At 41.7% G+C, this 15246-nt stretch overlaps 1 protein-coding gene across 1 annotated transcript in view; it reads right to left on the reverse strand.

The window, feature by feature from the left end:
* Positions 1–782: 782 nt before the first annotated feature.
* The window catches only part of LOC148024703 (uncharacterized), a 74013-nt gene continuing 59549 nt past the window's right edge, over positions 783–15246 (reverse strand). The window contains exon 3 of the mRNA XM_087693604.1: positions 783–1571. Within this exon, the coding sequence (XP_087549730.1) occupies positions 783–1571 (789 nt within the window). The remainder of the gene's footprint in view (positions 1572–15246) is intronic.

Consider the following 15246-nt stretch of genomic DNA (forward strand, 5'->3'; position numbering starts at 1 on the left):
ATCCATCTCCTTCGAGGTCTTTCATCTACAGATTAGAATGTATGGGATCCCCAAAGGCTGTGACTTCTTCTTTAACTGTAGCTACTCCTTTCCTATGTTTTCTGCTTGTGGTGAGTCAGGGTCTTGAGCAGTGAGAACGGCCTGAATACAACGACAAAATCTTCTTCGTCGGCACCAAAAACATCATCTTCATAAGCTTCTTTCTCATAGACTTCTCCTTTGGCTTTGATTACTTCATCCAGCTTGCAAAAGAATCGATGCAAGCTCCAGGTGGGATGCAATTTCTAGACAACTATGGCTTCTTCTCGTGCATAGGCGGCTTCTTCTTCTTTGTCAAGGTTCTCAATAGGAGTCAATAGAGAGGGATCCATAGAAATTGGGCTTCTTGGGCTACATCTTCTTCTGCTACCTTTCTATCATTGGCTACTTGTACTAAAGCAGGGTCAGTAGCATCATCGACTAGCACTGCAGAATTCGCCGAAGCAGATGATAGCTTCTATAAAAAAAAATTCGTGCTTCCAATTATTCACGTTCCTTCAGATCATCCGGTCATATGTGATTATCGATGTTGCCTTCACTGCGCAATGATTCAGCCCGCTAGCTCTCTTCTGGATGCGTCAGTTGTTGTTCCCCTTCAACAGTAATCCCCCCCAATCCTCTGCTCCTTTGCTTCTTTTTTTCTTGTCAATCCGCTATTCTCCCAGAAAAACGGCCTTCTTTCTCTGCTATTCTCAGACCACACGCAGCTTTTTCCTACCAAAAAGCGGCCTCCTCCAAACAGATTACCACTTCACTTTTGGGGATGAATGTTCAAAACCAGTGAAGTTTACAGGCAAAGCCTCGTAGTCTCCATTTTCAAGACCTGCTTCAGCCATTTCCAACAGAAATGCTTTTGCAAATCTTTCTGTGGCATGAATGTCTTTCATTGAGCCCAGAATGCCCATGCAAAAGTTTGACTTTGCTTCATTCAAAATCTCACCTAACATGTGTTCTGGCATCCGGGAGCCTGCACCAAAGCTAACTTCACTGACATCAAACTTCTGCTCAATGTATTGATTCAATCTAGGAAACATCTGGGAAGCAACAACATCTGCATGCCCTCGCCTGCAAAATTTTCCCAAAATTTCCCCAATAACAAGAAAGCTATCTTTTCTCTTATCACTATTAGAGCACTCAAGTTTCCAGATTTCTTCTGCAGCTTCTAACAACTGAGAGGTAACTGAAAGATGGAAGTTTGGTGAAAGCAGGGAAAAAGGTGCCTCTGGCTGAGCTTTGTCTGGTATGGAAGCAATTAGTTGTACCAAACTAGAAATTGTAAAGTTTTTCCCAGTTCTGTTACTCGTTATCACTGCATCATCATTGCTGATGCCTGCAAAGTCTAATACTATCTTCTTCAAACCCTCATTTTCAAAAAGGCAATTTACCAAGAGCCTTTCAGTTACTGCACATACAGATGTGTTCAAAGGATATGCTTCATCAACTGCACTATATGCTGGCAATAGTGCTGGCACTAGAGCAAACAAAGAATCACTTGGAGGAGCAAGCATAAAGAACGAGTCAAATAAGTTGGTCTGCTCATAGGATGTAAAGCAAGCCAGCCAAATTGGCGCCACTTAGCTAATTCCTTGAAGTAATCTCTGCAGTATGTCACCTGAGCCTTCCAAATCCTCCCTTGTCATAGATCTTAGCAAAAGACCTATAGCTACATTTATATAAATTTGCTGTTGCATCTCAGTAGTTTGAAGGAAGCGTTCTCCTCCCCAAAAATTGATAAGCTGCCAGGCGACATCTTTCCTAAATCCATTCTTGTCAATACTATGACTAGGTGGACAACAAAGTACTACAAACTGCAATATCCATCTTAGGCAACGAATTGGAAACACACAGCAGAAAGGAATTTCTTTGTGAACAACAACCTGATAGTAGATTGCTTTGCAACAAGTCCTGAAAACAGAACTGAAAGCATGCAATAAGCCATGCAATCTATGGCCCATACTCTCTCTTTGAAGATAAGCCTTCTGCATGTGCCCACTCATTGCTGCAATCAAGCACAACAGTGTGCCAAACAAAACAAGCGAGAGCATGGATTTGGTGTCACCATGTCTGTAAAATCCACTTTGGAAGACGTCCATAGACCTGTGACGAGTCCCAATCCACGAGAAGGGTGATCTAGAAACAGTTATTTAACTGGTCAGCCCCTTCATGTTTCCAGACCCCTCTCCACTATACTGCCCACGCAAAACAAAATACAAACATAACAACTAAATATGTACAAAGTAACAAATGTCATACACACAACTTTTTGGTGGATTCCACACCTCGGATGTGCAGCAGTACGACAGCGTTGCCAAGATCTTGGCACATTGCATAGTCCAAAATCCATAGCATGATACACAAAGGTATCAAATATAATGATAAATGTTGTTCTCAACTTATCTTCCTCTACAATAGCCATTTATTTACAACCAACAAAGCACTCCATAAATGAGTCTATATCCGTACCTGCTAGTTGATCTAGAATCTCATCAATAAATGGCAATGGAAATTTATCTTAAATTTTTTGGTTATTGAGCTTCCTTAAATCCATGCAAAGTCAGATTTGATTATTTTTCTTTTTTCTACTACTGGAAAACACTACTCTATGTGTTGTATAGAAAATATCAAACTAGTCTTACACAATCTTTGTAGCTTCTTAAATAGTCGATATCCCTTGGCTCAAAAGGTATAGCCTCACTTTTTGTTGAATAGGATGACTACTCTCCTTTAGGAGAATAGAATGCACAACTAGACTAGTAGAAATACCCCTCAGTTCATCATAGCTTCGGGTAAAAATATCACAAAAATCTTAGATCAAGGACATGTAGTCCTTCTTCTCTTGTAGACTAAGCACAGATTCTAATTTAATCGATCGTGTCACATTCAACATATCAAGATCAAGCTCAATCACATCCACATCTCCGATTTTATCTTGAGCTTCTATTGGCTCATTCAAAGTCACCTGGTAGACATCTTCTGTAGCGGATCCCTCTCTTCATTCATCATTTGGTGAAGTCTCACTGCTAGAGGGATCCTCTAATGCATCTAATTCTATTGAAGATATGGAAACTCTCTCGCTTTGAGGAGATTCAAGATATGCATCCACTATTATACAAGTGTAGTATCTCTACCAAAAATCAGACAACCAGTCGCGTATATTAGCTTAACACCTAAAGTACAAAATGCATTCCACATTAGTAATAGCCATGTGGACTTTGGCAATATAATCTTTCAATTACCTTAAATTTTCATTAGCCATCTAGAGAATTGTGGAGGTATCCTTTTGGATTTCTAGTCCTAACCATTCCATCAATTCTCAACTCATAATATTGATGAAGGATCTTGTATCCACATTGATATGATCCACTAATATGTTGTCAACATATGCTACCACCCTTGGGCAATGCTTTTCACCATGTTCAAACTAGTCATCTCCCACACAAGCTATTTCCAATGGTTTGACAATATACCTTGTGCAAATGATCTTCTTCAAATCGTTATGCACTCTTAGAGATAACTTGTTCAGCTTCTGTAAGAGATTCACATCAGGCTCACCTCACAAAGAGAATTGGCTAAGTTAAATTCACAATAATTATCAATGGTTCTCTTCTCCCACTAGAACATTCTTTATCTTGGTCATCCAATAGGCTTAGGTGCCTCTTTCTTGGCTTTTACCTTCTTCTTTGGTAGCTTCTAATTTGAGTTAGCTTTGCCATCATTAGCTTTTATAGGACTAGCTTCCATAACAAGGTTAAGGACTTGCATTTCCTTATCATCCTATTTAGGGTTTGCCTCAATAGGTTTTATACTATCCCTATCATCTTCTTTAACCTTCTCTCCTCTTGTAGTGTCTCATAAATTGGAAGCCTAAGTGATGTCGATATGTACAGCTTTGATAAGGCTAACACCACTACCACTAGGCAGCTCTTCCACGATAGCTTTTCCTCTTTGTAATATTTTCTTTGGTCTCTTATCTTGTTGAAGGTTATTCCCTTGTGTTCAATGATTAATTGGACTTGGCTACCTACTCCCTTGCTAAAGACTCCAGCAAGTAATGGCTAGATTATCGTACCTCCCACATATGTCACATTTGACATTAAGGTAGTTTTTGGAAAAGTGCTGACCATCACACCACTTACATCTAAATCTTGAGAGCAGACCACCCTCTTTAGGATGTTGACTTCCTATCAAGTTTTCCTTCTTCTTTAGAAAATTAACATCTACGACTATTTGTCTATATTGTTTCATTATCATGCAGATATAATGCTTCATCATGTACTTTACTTTGCCAAGAACATTTAATACATTGGAGTTATAACCATGATCATCTTCTTTCTGTTCAATTGACCTAACCACTTGATGGATCAGTCATTGATTTCTTGGTATGACATTAGAGTTTGTCATTTGGCTTCCATGATTTTGTGGAACCATTTGGCTAGCCATCGGCATAGCAACACTAAGAGGAGATGACAGCATGAGCACATTCTACATTATGATTCCTCTTGCATTCAAATTGGTCATAGCTATACTAGTTGCACCTTGACTTCCACTAATCAATGCTAAATTATTTCCAAGACCTAGACTCAAATTTAGGTTAGTCCTAGATACATAGGCTTCTTACAAGTGCGACTCTACCTCCTCTGTTCATGTAATAACAGTGTCTATATCAGCAAGAGAAACACTACTCAACTATACTTGGATATTGAACATTGATTTCTGAAACTCTTTGATGTGGAGCTTTGCATCTTCCTCTGCTAATCCATTAAAAATGGGTAGGGAGAAACTAAGGGTTGGTAAATTTGGTGTTCCTATAGGTATTGCAGTGGATTGTGCCATACTGATGATCAAATTTGATATAAGGGTTTATATTGGAGGGGTTACACTTCCACTCGAAGTAGATTGACTTTTCAAGGAAAGGAGAATTCTAAAGCTTCCTCCTTCTCATGATAGACTAACTAAGATATAAAAGGGTCAACAAGACCTCTTTCTCAAGAATGTTGGACTACTATGCTTAGGAGAATATCTCCTAAGTATCTCCACTTGCCGTCTAGCTTTTTGTCTCTTTCTTGATATTGAATATTAGCTTGATAGTGTTTATTAGGAAATAATGGATCTATTTTAATGCTTTTTGGTATACATTGAATTGTTAGCCTGTACTAACAAATATATTGTAATATTTCTATTAAAAAAATTTACTAGTCCAACTTTCCACACCCTACGTGAGACTCATGCAAAGGTCAATTCCGGCATTAGAGTTACCGACAGTGCAATCTATAAACTGTACGCAAGGAATCATGACCTCCCCATTGGAAAATCCGGACCGAGGATCAAAACCCGCATAACTACAGGTGAACTCCCTCTTGGGAGGAGGTCAAGAGGATAATGATGGGATTATTGCAAATTTTTTTATTCACCTTCCCCCAGCCGATGCGTGGCTGAGGGAAGGGGATGGGCTATTATGGGCAACTGGAGGAGGTGGAAGGGAGGATACCATGCAAGGGGGCCATGTGGGAGGGATCCCTCTCCCCCCTTGTCCTATATATACACCCTCTAAGGGGGAAGGTGGTAAAAGAAGGAGATCTATGACGCTGCCATTGCAGACATGTGTGGAGGAAGGAGGAGTGGAGCAACAAGTCGCCGCTTTTCTGCAGAAGAGCCACCGCCAATCCGCCAGCCGCCGTGCAAAGGGTGTAAGGAGAGAGAGGCTAGTCGTTGTGCTATGCCGTAAGGAGGAGAGGGAGCCACCAGCCACCATGCGGGCCACCATTGGCCATTCGGTGCAATCTTCACGCCACCTTCCAAATGGCCTATCGGTTTTCCCCCTTTCCACGTAGGTTCAGCAGCCCCCAGAAGCTTCTTAGAAGCTTCTAAGGGGGCTTCTCTAAGCCCCCTTGCTATTGGGATCCACCACAAGTCCATATTAGCCCCAATTTTTTTTAAAATCCTTCCCATTGGATCTCCATAAGACCATTGTACCCCGAGATTTAAGCCCTCCTTCCCCTTGCATCCCCCATAAAGCCATTTTACCCCGATTTTAAAGCCCCCTTCCCGTGGATTCCCCATAAATCCATTTTACTTCGGGTCTTGTAAAGAGGAAGAGGGGTTTCCCTACGCCCCTTCCCACTCGATTTCCCCATAAGCCACCCCTATTTTTTTCCCCTTGGGTCTTGTAGAGAAGAGGAGGATTTCCTTAAACCCCCTTTTTTTCACGATCTTTACTCGGGATTTTGAAGAAATTAAGTATAAAACCTTTCCACCAATCACCCACAAGCCCTAGGCTTGGGATTTAAAGTTTCCTTTTCCACAAGGGCCACAAAATCATTCCTAGCCGGAATTTCAAGGAGAAGAATCTCTCAAGCCTCCGTTTTGGCAAGGGCCTTCACAAGAACCCTAAGGCCTTCCAAAGCCAAATTCCGCAAGTCGGTACTTCTGTCAAGGAGCTGTACCTCAAAGGGATTTGCGCGTACGAGGGAGACAGCCAAAGATCATAAGACTGCGAGCCAAGGCAAGAAGTTCGAATCCACGAAGGCAAACAAAAAGTCGAATTCACGATGGCCCCTAAAAAGTCACAAGGCACAACTGCAGGAGGATTGTCTCCTAATATTCATGTGGATATTTCACTGAACCCACAAGTCCAGGTTTTCTTCCTATTTTTGATTTACGTCAAAGTATTGAAATTATGCATGGTTAATTCATGGAATTAGGATGCACTTTTGCGATTGAAATACTTTGGCTATTTTAAAGGAAGTAACTCACGATTGAAGATCGGTCATTTGTATTTTTCAATGGAATGAACGAAAAAGAACATAAGATGTCTATGCATTCTTAGCAAGTTGTTTTTGTGCATTGTAAAGTAACGAATCTAGATTAACTAATGACTATCATTACAAAGTCAAAATTATTGTAGTACACCTTCGATTACGCATGGAAAGATTAAATCGCATGTCGCATTATTAGACAAATCTTTTTTCATAATGATTCATTAAAAAGTCATTATCAACCATAGGAAACTGCAAAGCATGGAAAGATTCCAAAGTTGCATGAAGTAGGTTAACTCTAGCTTCAATTGGCATAAATATCATTTAAACTGTGTAGTAATTAGGAAAGGTTGCATAATTCCCATTCGTCGTACGAATAAATTCATTTAGAAACGTAGTTAGGGAAAGGCTGCATGGTTTGTTTAACATAAAACCTTAAAAGCTTAGTAGCATGAGTCGTAAATGCATGTCCTAGTAGGATCAATGGAAGTTATGCAAATTTTAACATGTGCTTGGTCTTAACAAGAAAAGTTAGGGATTGCGAATCTAGAGGAAATGAATCGCATGCTTACGTGAATTATGACGTAATGCAACTAGTTTTTCTCCTCTTTGATCAAGACAATATCTTTAGGAATAGTTCCTCCTTGTCGTATGACAAGTAAATTGGTTTACCCAAAACACCTAAACCGCAAATGATTCGCATAGGATGGTTAAATTGATACAATATACTCCAAAAGCTAACTAGGGTTTAGCACGTTAAGGACTTGACCTAGTCGCACTTATTGCCAAGTCGAAACTCTCATACCCTAAAGTCTTGCCCACATTCACAGAATGTAGGGACAATTGGACGTACCTGCAAGAAACGAATTAGGGTTTTTGCCCTAAAGATCACTCATTTAAAAGATGAAACTCGGACTGAGTTGGAACCCCTAGGACCGACGATGTCGGTCTAGTGCAATCAGGAATGGAGTGGATATGAAGACACCCTAAACCCTGTTCTTATCTAATCATGATTTCGTGATTAGAAGACGTCGACGGATGGGTGAAATAGTCCCATGGATTAGATGCGACACTTGTGCAACAAGCTGCAACGTTGCATGATCTTGTGGTTTGATCACAAGAGAATGGCCAATCCCTTGGAATGAGATTGGCAAATTCTTGCGCAAGTTTAACTTGCAAGAGGATGAATAGTCATTGTGTAATATCACCTTTCTTGGGAAAAGTTGCCAAGACAAGGGAATTAGGCATTTTCTTGGAAGCAAAGGACCAATCAATAATTTGGAGCAACATATTCGCCATGATTTACTGTTAATAGAACTTAAGGTATTGGTTAAGTTGGGTTAATAGGGTACGGCCCTAACCCAAGGACATAAGGGTTAACAAACAAACCCTTGGGAATCTTTCCGAGTCACAATTGATCCCAGATCGAATGCTCGATGCATTTGGAGAGAAGGATTCACTCCTTCGCAGTTGGCCAATTAACGACCACTGGAAATGATTGTGCTTGTAACAATTTAGAGAGCACTGTTTGCTTTGTTTTCTCAAGGAACTAAAGGATGAAAAGATATCTAATGCTTTAGGTTGAAGGCCTGAAGGGATAGGCAGCCTCAATTACCCTCGATAGTCTGCCTGACCCTAACCAGGGGGGTTGTTAGCCGCACCGGGAAGGTGGACTGAACCCACCACGAGAGGTCTCTCCGTTGAGTGCTACTTGGAGCAGGAGGATGATTGGGTGCCATGGGGGCTCTGGCCGTAAATCCCTAGCCTTCCGGGCCCTACACAAGAGGCCAACGTGACTCGAGATTGGATCTCGAGGCCCGCATACTAGTCTACGGGTGAAATATTGGATTAGTGATCCTGTGGATTGCTGGATAGCCTTTGGTCGGATTATGGATAAGCCTGTGGGCTAGACTTTATGAATGTATTTCAAAGATAAATATGATAACCTGTTGAAAAGAAACTTGGTTGACAATGCTTTTCTATGTCAAGTGCTAAGATTATGTAAAGGAACCAGTGTCTAACGGGCTAATTAAGGAAGCTGCTTGATACATGTCCAACTAAAATGTGGTAGGTAATTAGACAACTAAAACAACGTGAGGAAAGTGCAGTGGATGTGGCCATGGGTCCATCCTACGGATGGGTGGTCCCAGTTGGCCGGAAACTTTTCACAATCATAATGGACAACAAGGAGATCTTCTCAAAGGAAACGAATAGCAAGGGCGCTGACCTAGAGTCTAGGTTATAATAATCTCGATTTACACTATTTTAGGGGAACGGAATGGGACTATGCCTTATGGCAGGGAGGTCGAGCCTTGCATCCCTCCTGTTTCCCATTCTCCTTGAACCAAGTGCAGCATGAATCCGCTTCGACCTTGGCATTTCTGCGTAAAGTAGTTTGCTTAGGGTTCGATGCTAGTTGCCGGTTAGGAAATGACCATTAGGAAAAACCCTGATTCAGGTCGGTCCTAAGTGGGAATGGCCAGAATACTTCCGCTACGTGGCAGATGCGGAATGTCCTAGATCGCAAACCCCTTGATATTCTAAGGGAGTGCCGGGCGAAGCTTTCTAGACCCCATTTCAGATGGATTGCTAAGACGTGTCATGAAGGGAATAGGTGGACATGTTACAGTTGGTATCAGAGTGAAACAATGAAGGATTTGTTTTTTTTAATGAAATCTTAATAAGAAGAAGTAAAGAAAATGTTATCGTTCAGAACATTTCCTTACTTTCGATGCTGTCTTGCAGAATTATGAAGCGTGGAACATGTTCTTAGTGTTTCGAGTCATGTTTATGACCACAATGCATTCCCCGGATTATTGACAAAGGATCGATATGATGAACATCTTAGACCGTATTTATAATCCATTGCCTTTGTACGTGGAACGGTTCTTCTCAAGTAGATCAAGCCACCAGAATTTGACGGGAAAGGTACGACTATCCAAGCGAATGCTGAGATTTAAATAGAGTCCATGGAAGATTACTTTGAAGCAGCCGGTACTGCACCCACCAACTAGGCTATGCTCGCCAAGCTAAAGCTAAAGCTCACCGGCGAAGCCAGGCTTTGGTGGAAGCAATGGTGTAGAGATCAAGGGATCTCGGAAGGATCCGTTACCTAGGAAAATCTGAAGAAAGTTGTGCAAGGAAGATACTTACCACCTGTGTATCGCACGTAGAAAATGAATGAGTTCTACGAGTTGAAACAGCTAGGACTCACTCTTGATGCATACTACTCAAAATTCATCTCACTTCTTAAGTATGTGCCACGGATGGACATGACACAGCAGGTGTCAAACTTTTGTGCTGGTTTAAACCCACTAGTGAATACCAGCCTCGAATCTATGTGCCCAATAGATCTACAATATGCACTGATTCGAGCTATGCCCATAATTAAGGAGGTGCAGGCTAGGCCAAGAAGTAACAAAACTTGGTCTTATAATGACCCGAACAGAGGAGCATATACGCCTCAAATGAAGAGAGTTCAAGATCAAAACCGGGGACAAAGAAAGAAAGCAAGGACTAATAATGTCAACAACTTTGTCCCTACCCAAAGCAATGGCCAAAATCTCCATTGTTTCCACTGCAACGAGCCCGTCATTTCAAGAGGCAATGTCCCAAGCCTGGCGGAGGACATCATCAAGCACCTTTCCAAGGAACTGGCTGTGGTCAGGGAGCCGCTACCTGAGGCAGAGGAAGAACTGCTTGTGTTGCCAATAGGGAATTGTGGGAAGAAGAAGACCCGACCATGGAAGCAGAGTTTGAAAGGGCGACAGTACATGCCACTCTTCACAAGAAAGGCCCGAATCACCAGTTTTCGGTGATTCAAACACCATCGGACTATCAAGGTAAAGGTTTCAAAACCTTGATTGATTGTGGTAGTACACATTCCTATATCTCACCAGCTTATGCAAGAAGATTAGGAATAGCCATAGTAGAAGTGTTAGAAATGCGGGATCTAGAGCATGACATAACCGGAAGCTATGGAGGATGGAAGGAAAAGTGTAGACTCATGATGGAATGGACACTGTTTGTTACACAAGTGAATTAGGTTCCAAGATTGAGACTTGGACTCATAAACACAATCTTGTGTATGTGGACAATGACATTGACACTCTACTGAAATGAAAAGAGTACTATCATTGCATTAAGAAAGGAAGCAAGTACAATGCTTTATAGGAAAGTAGGAAACTGCAGTAGGCACTATTGTGCATATGGGATAAGTTACCCTGCATATCCTTGACCCTGAGATTCCATACAAAGAGGCTGTTTGAGTGTGATTGCTGATTCTCAATACCCCTCCTCAATCACAACTAGGAAAGGCACAAAGTGTGTAGAGGCTGTAATGAGAACCACCTGCAAAGTGTGGGTATACCACAGACATGGCAAAACACCAGAGGCTGTTGCAGAAAAAGCTAAGTGTGGGTACCATAAACATGGTGGACATCCAGAGGCTGTAACAGGGGCCTCACAAAGTGTACAGGGACTGTAATGCCAAGTTACATAAGGAGTTTACAAAGCTTATGGCAGGAAACATTAGGGCAAGGAAAATACAAGGCTATTAAAACAGTCTATCAGAATTATGAGAGTACAAGGACTGATGAGTCTTGTCCTTCCGATCCTGGTGGTCTTCATCTTCATCTTCCTTTGCTTCATTTTCTTCTTCTTCTTTGACTGCGACTAGATAGGCCTTTTGGGATCTCTTTCTTGCGTGGCAGAACTTCTCGGTGTGTCCGGTCCTTTTGCAGAAGTCACAAAAGAGCTGATCTTTCTTGCCTTTGTACCTGTTGCCAACATATAATGCATGCTCATCTCTAGAGGTACTTGGTTCTTCTTTAGTTTTTAGCTTCTTTTCTTCTTCTAACAGTGATGCCTGGATATCAACAAGTTTAGGATTTGGCATGTTGATTAAAGTTGTTGATACGTTATTATATTCAGGAGGCAAGCTCTTAAGTAGAACACCGATGCAAACATCTTCATCCATTTTAATGTTGATTCCTGCAAGTTGGGTTAGGAGTCCTTCCATGTAATTAAGATGTGTGGCAAGTGATGTGCTGGACTTCATTTCAAGCCTGAAGAATTCAATTAGGAGACCATACTTTGATGATTTAGATTGTGCACCGAACAGGGTGTCAAGTCTTTTCCATGTATCCTGTGAGGTCTCACAGTTATCCACGTGATGGATATAACTGTCATCTAGCTCCAATTTGATAATGGCCTGGGCTCTGTCATCATTCTTTTGCCAAGTAGTTGCAAGGTCCGCGTCTCGAGGTTTCTTCTCTTTGCCATTTGTGATGGCCCAGAGACCCTTCTTCATCAGGATGAGCTTGATGCGGGTTTGCCAAGTGTGGAATCCGACTCCTTTGAATCGAGCATTTGGCGAGTCTTTGCCCATGTTAGATTTACGGGAACAGTAGCAAATCAACTTCAGACTTTATTAGATTTGAGCAACAGAAGAATTGATTGAGAGACACAAGTGCTAAAAAGCACTAACTGAGTGTCAATGAATACCAAATCTGCAAAAGTCTTTTACTCCAAGTGATCTTCCCCTTCTTGATTTGATGCTGATGTCGTCAGATCTGAGTGACAGTACTTTAACGAACTTCAGAGAGTATTTCTCAGTGATTAAAATCACTGTTGATAACTTCAGTGAGAGAAACAGTGAAAAATGTCAAGATTTTGAAGCTTTTGGCTATGGTGGATTTAGGGTTTCTGAGACAGGGGCCTGGTTTTTTGCTTATTGCAGGAGCTACAGTGCATCATTTTTAAAACTTTTTACATATCTAGGAAGCTTATGTCATGGGCTACCAAAGCCCCATGAAGATTTGCAGATCGTGGTCAGTATAAGGCGCGCAGGTGCCGCGAACAGATTCGGCGCAGATCTGGACAGCGTGGTCGAATTTCTGCAATGCTGGAGCCAGGGAGCATCAATGTCATTGATTGTTGTGCCAAGATGAAACGCCTTGAGCAGAGGAACAACTCTCCAGAAGAAATCGTGGGCTGAAATGGCCTGGTTGAAGAGTTATGGAAGCTCCAAGCAAGGTAGGTCCTGTCTGGCTATGGCAGACACAGAACAGAGATTTGGGATTTTCACAATGCTGAGCTCCAGATGGTCCAATGTCCTGGATTGATGTGATACAGAGAAGCTTTATGAGTTGGGGAATACTTTTCCAGAAGGAAGCTGTAAGAGATTTGACCTGTGGAGTGAGATATAAGCAGTTCAATCTGATAGGGTGCTGCTGGCTATGGCTGCCATGGAAGCTTCAGTGAGAGTAGAGTTGGGAGATGAAGTCATGAGCTGACATTGAGCTGGATGGAGGTTCAGAAGAATCAAGAGAGGCTAGAGAAGCAAAGCCATGCCCAACTGGGCTTTGATACCATGTTAGAAATGCGGGATCTAGAGCATGACATAACCGGAAGCTATGGAGGATGGAAGGAAAAGTGTAGACTCATGATGGAATGGACACTGTTTGTTACACAAGTGAATTAGGTTCCAAGATTGAGACTTGGACTCATAAACACAATCTTGTGTATGTGGACAATGACATTGACACTCTACTGAAATGAAAAGAGTACTATCATTGCATTAAGAAAGGAAGCAAGTACAATGCTTTATAGGAAAGTAGGAAACTGCAGTAGGCACTATTGTGCATATGGGATAAGTTACCCTGCATATCCTTGACCCTGAGATTCCATACAAAGAGGCTGTTTGAGTGTGATTGCTGATTCTCAACAAGAAGCACCTACCTTGCTTGTGGAATTAGTAAATGGTCGTGAGGTCACTTGTACCAGGCAAATTGCTAAGGTGGAATTCTTTCTGGGAGGAAAGACGACTTCGGTCAAATTCAGAGTCATGAACCTAGGTATCCATGAGTGTTTACTCAGAATGGATTGGCTTAAACCTAAGGATGCCCACATTCATTGTGGAAAGGGCCAAGTTTCCTTTCGAAACTCTGAAGGGGAATTGATCACAACTCAAGGTGAGGCTGGAAAGCCGAAAATTCAATTGGCCAAAGCAGCTCGGATTATAAAGGGAGTTAGGAAGGGACTACCTATCTACTTGATTAAGCTCAATAAGTTAGATCAGAAGCAGGAGTTTAGTGAAGAACCTTCATGGCTAAAGGAGTACACAGATGTATTTCCTGAAGAGCTGACAGAACTCCCTCCTCAGAGAGAAGTGGATCATGAGATCAAGCTAGTACCAGGAGTTGCACCAATTGCAAAGAGACCTTATAGGATATCCATCCCGGAAGCAATTGAGCTGAAGGAGCAACTCAAGCAACTGCTAGATCAGGGCTACATCCATCCTAGCAATTCACCATGGGGTGCTCTAGTACTGTTCCAAAAAAAGAAAGATGGAATGCTTCGACTGTGTATTGATTACAGAGGGTTGAATCAATCAACTGTTAAGAACAAGTACCCTATTCCTAGAATAGATGAGCTTCTTGATCGTCTTCAAGGTGTGAAGATCTTCTCCAAGATTGATCTCAGGTCTGGTTACTATCAGATAAGGATCAAGGAAGAAGATATCCCAAAGACAACCTTCAACAAAAGATATGGACACTTTGAGTTCCTAGTTATGTCATTCAGGCTCACGAATGCGCCTGCCACCTTCAACAGGTTAATGTAGGATATCTTTAGGCCATATCTTGATAACTTCATACTCATCTTCTTCGACGATACCCTAGTCTATTCCAAACAAGAAGAAGATCATGAACCCCAACTTCGGATTGTCCTTGAGACAATGAGGGTACACAAGCTCTATGCTAAGATGAAGAAGTGTGTGTTCTTCAAGCGTCGGATTGAATATCTGGGATTCATCATATCAACGGAAGGAATCTCAGTGGATTTGGCCAAAGTCAGAGATGTTTTAGAATGGCCAATACCGACAACTGTCAAAGAAATACACAGTTTTCTTGGATTAACAGGATGGTATAGGGTCTTCATCAAAAACTATGCTTTGATTGCAGCACCTCTGACAGAGTTACTGAAGAAGCAAACATCCATTGCATGATTAGCTGCCGAACAATCTAGCTTTGATAGATTAAAGCAAATTTTGGTATCAACATCTATACTGAAACTCTTGGACCTCAATAGGAGTTCGAGGTAGTAACTAATGCTAGCACGCTTGCTTTAGGATGTGTGCTCATGCAAGAAGGTCATCATGTAGCATACTCTTCAAGGAAATTGAAGAGCCATAAGAAGAATTATGCTACCCATGATCTAGAACTGTTAGCTGTCATCCATGCTCTAAAGCTTTGGAGACACTACCTGTTGGGTAACAAGTTTACTCTAGTGACTGATCATAAAAGTCTCAAGTGGATCTTTACCCACAACAAGCTCAACATGAGGCAACGTCAGTGGATTGAAGTGCTGGAGGAGTATGATTTTGAAATCAAATACCGACCGGGAAAGGAGAATGTAGTTGCCGACGCTCTCAGTCGCAAAGTATTCCTTA

Source organism: Lygodium microphyllum, chromosome 15, assembly GCF_053477565.2.
Source record: "Lygodium microphyllum isolate KBCC chromosome 15, Lygodium_microphyllum_v1.1.10, whole genome shotgun sequence".
Classification (NCBI taxonomy): domain Eukaryota; kingdom Viridiplantae; phylum Streptophyta; class Polypodiopsida; order Schizaeales; family Lygodiaceae; genus Lygodium; species Lygodium microphyllum.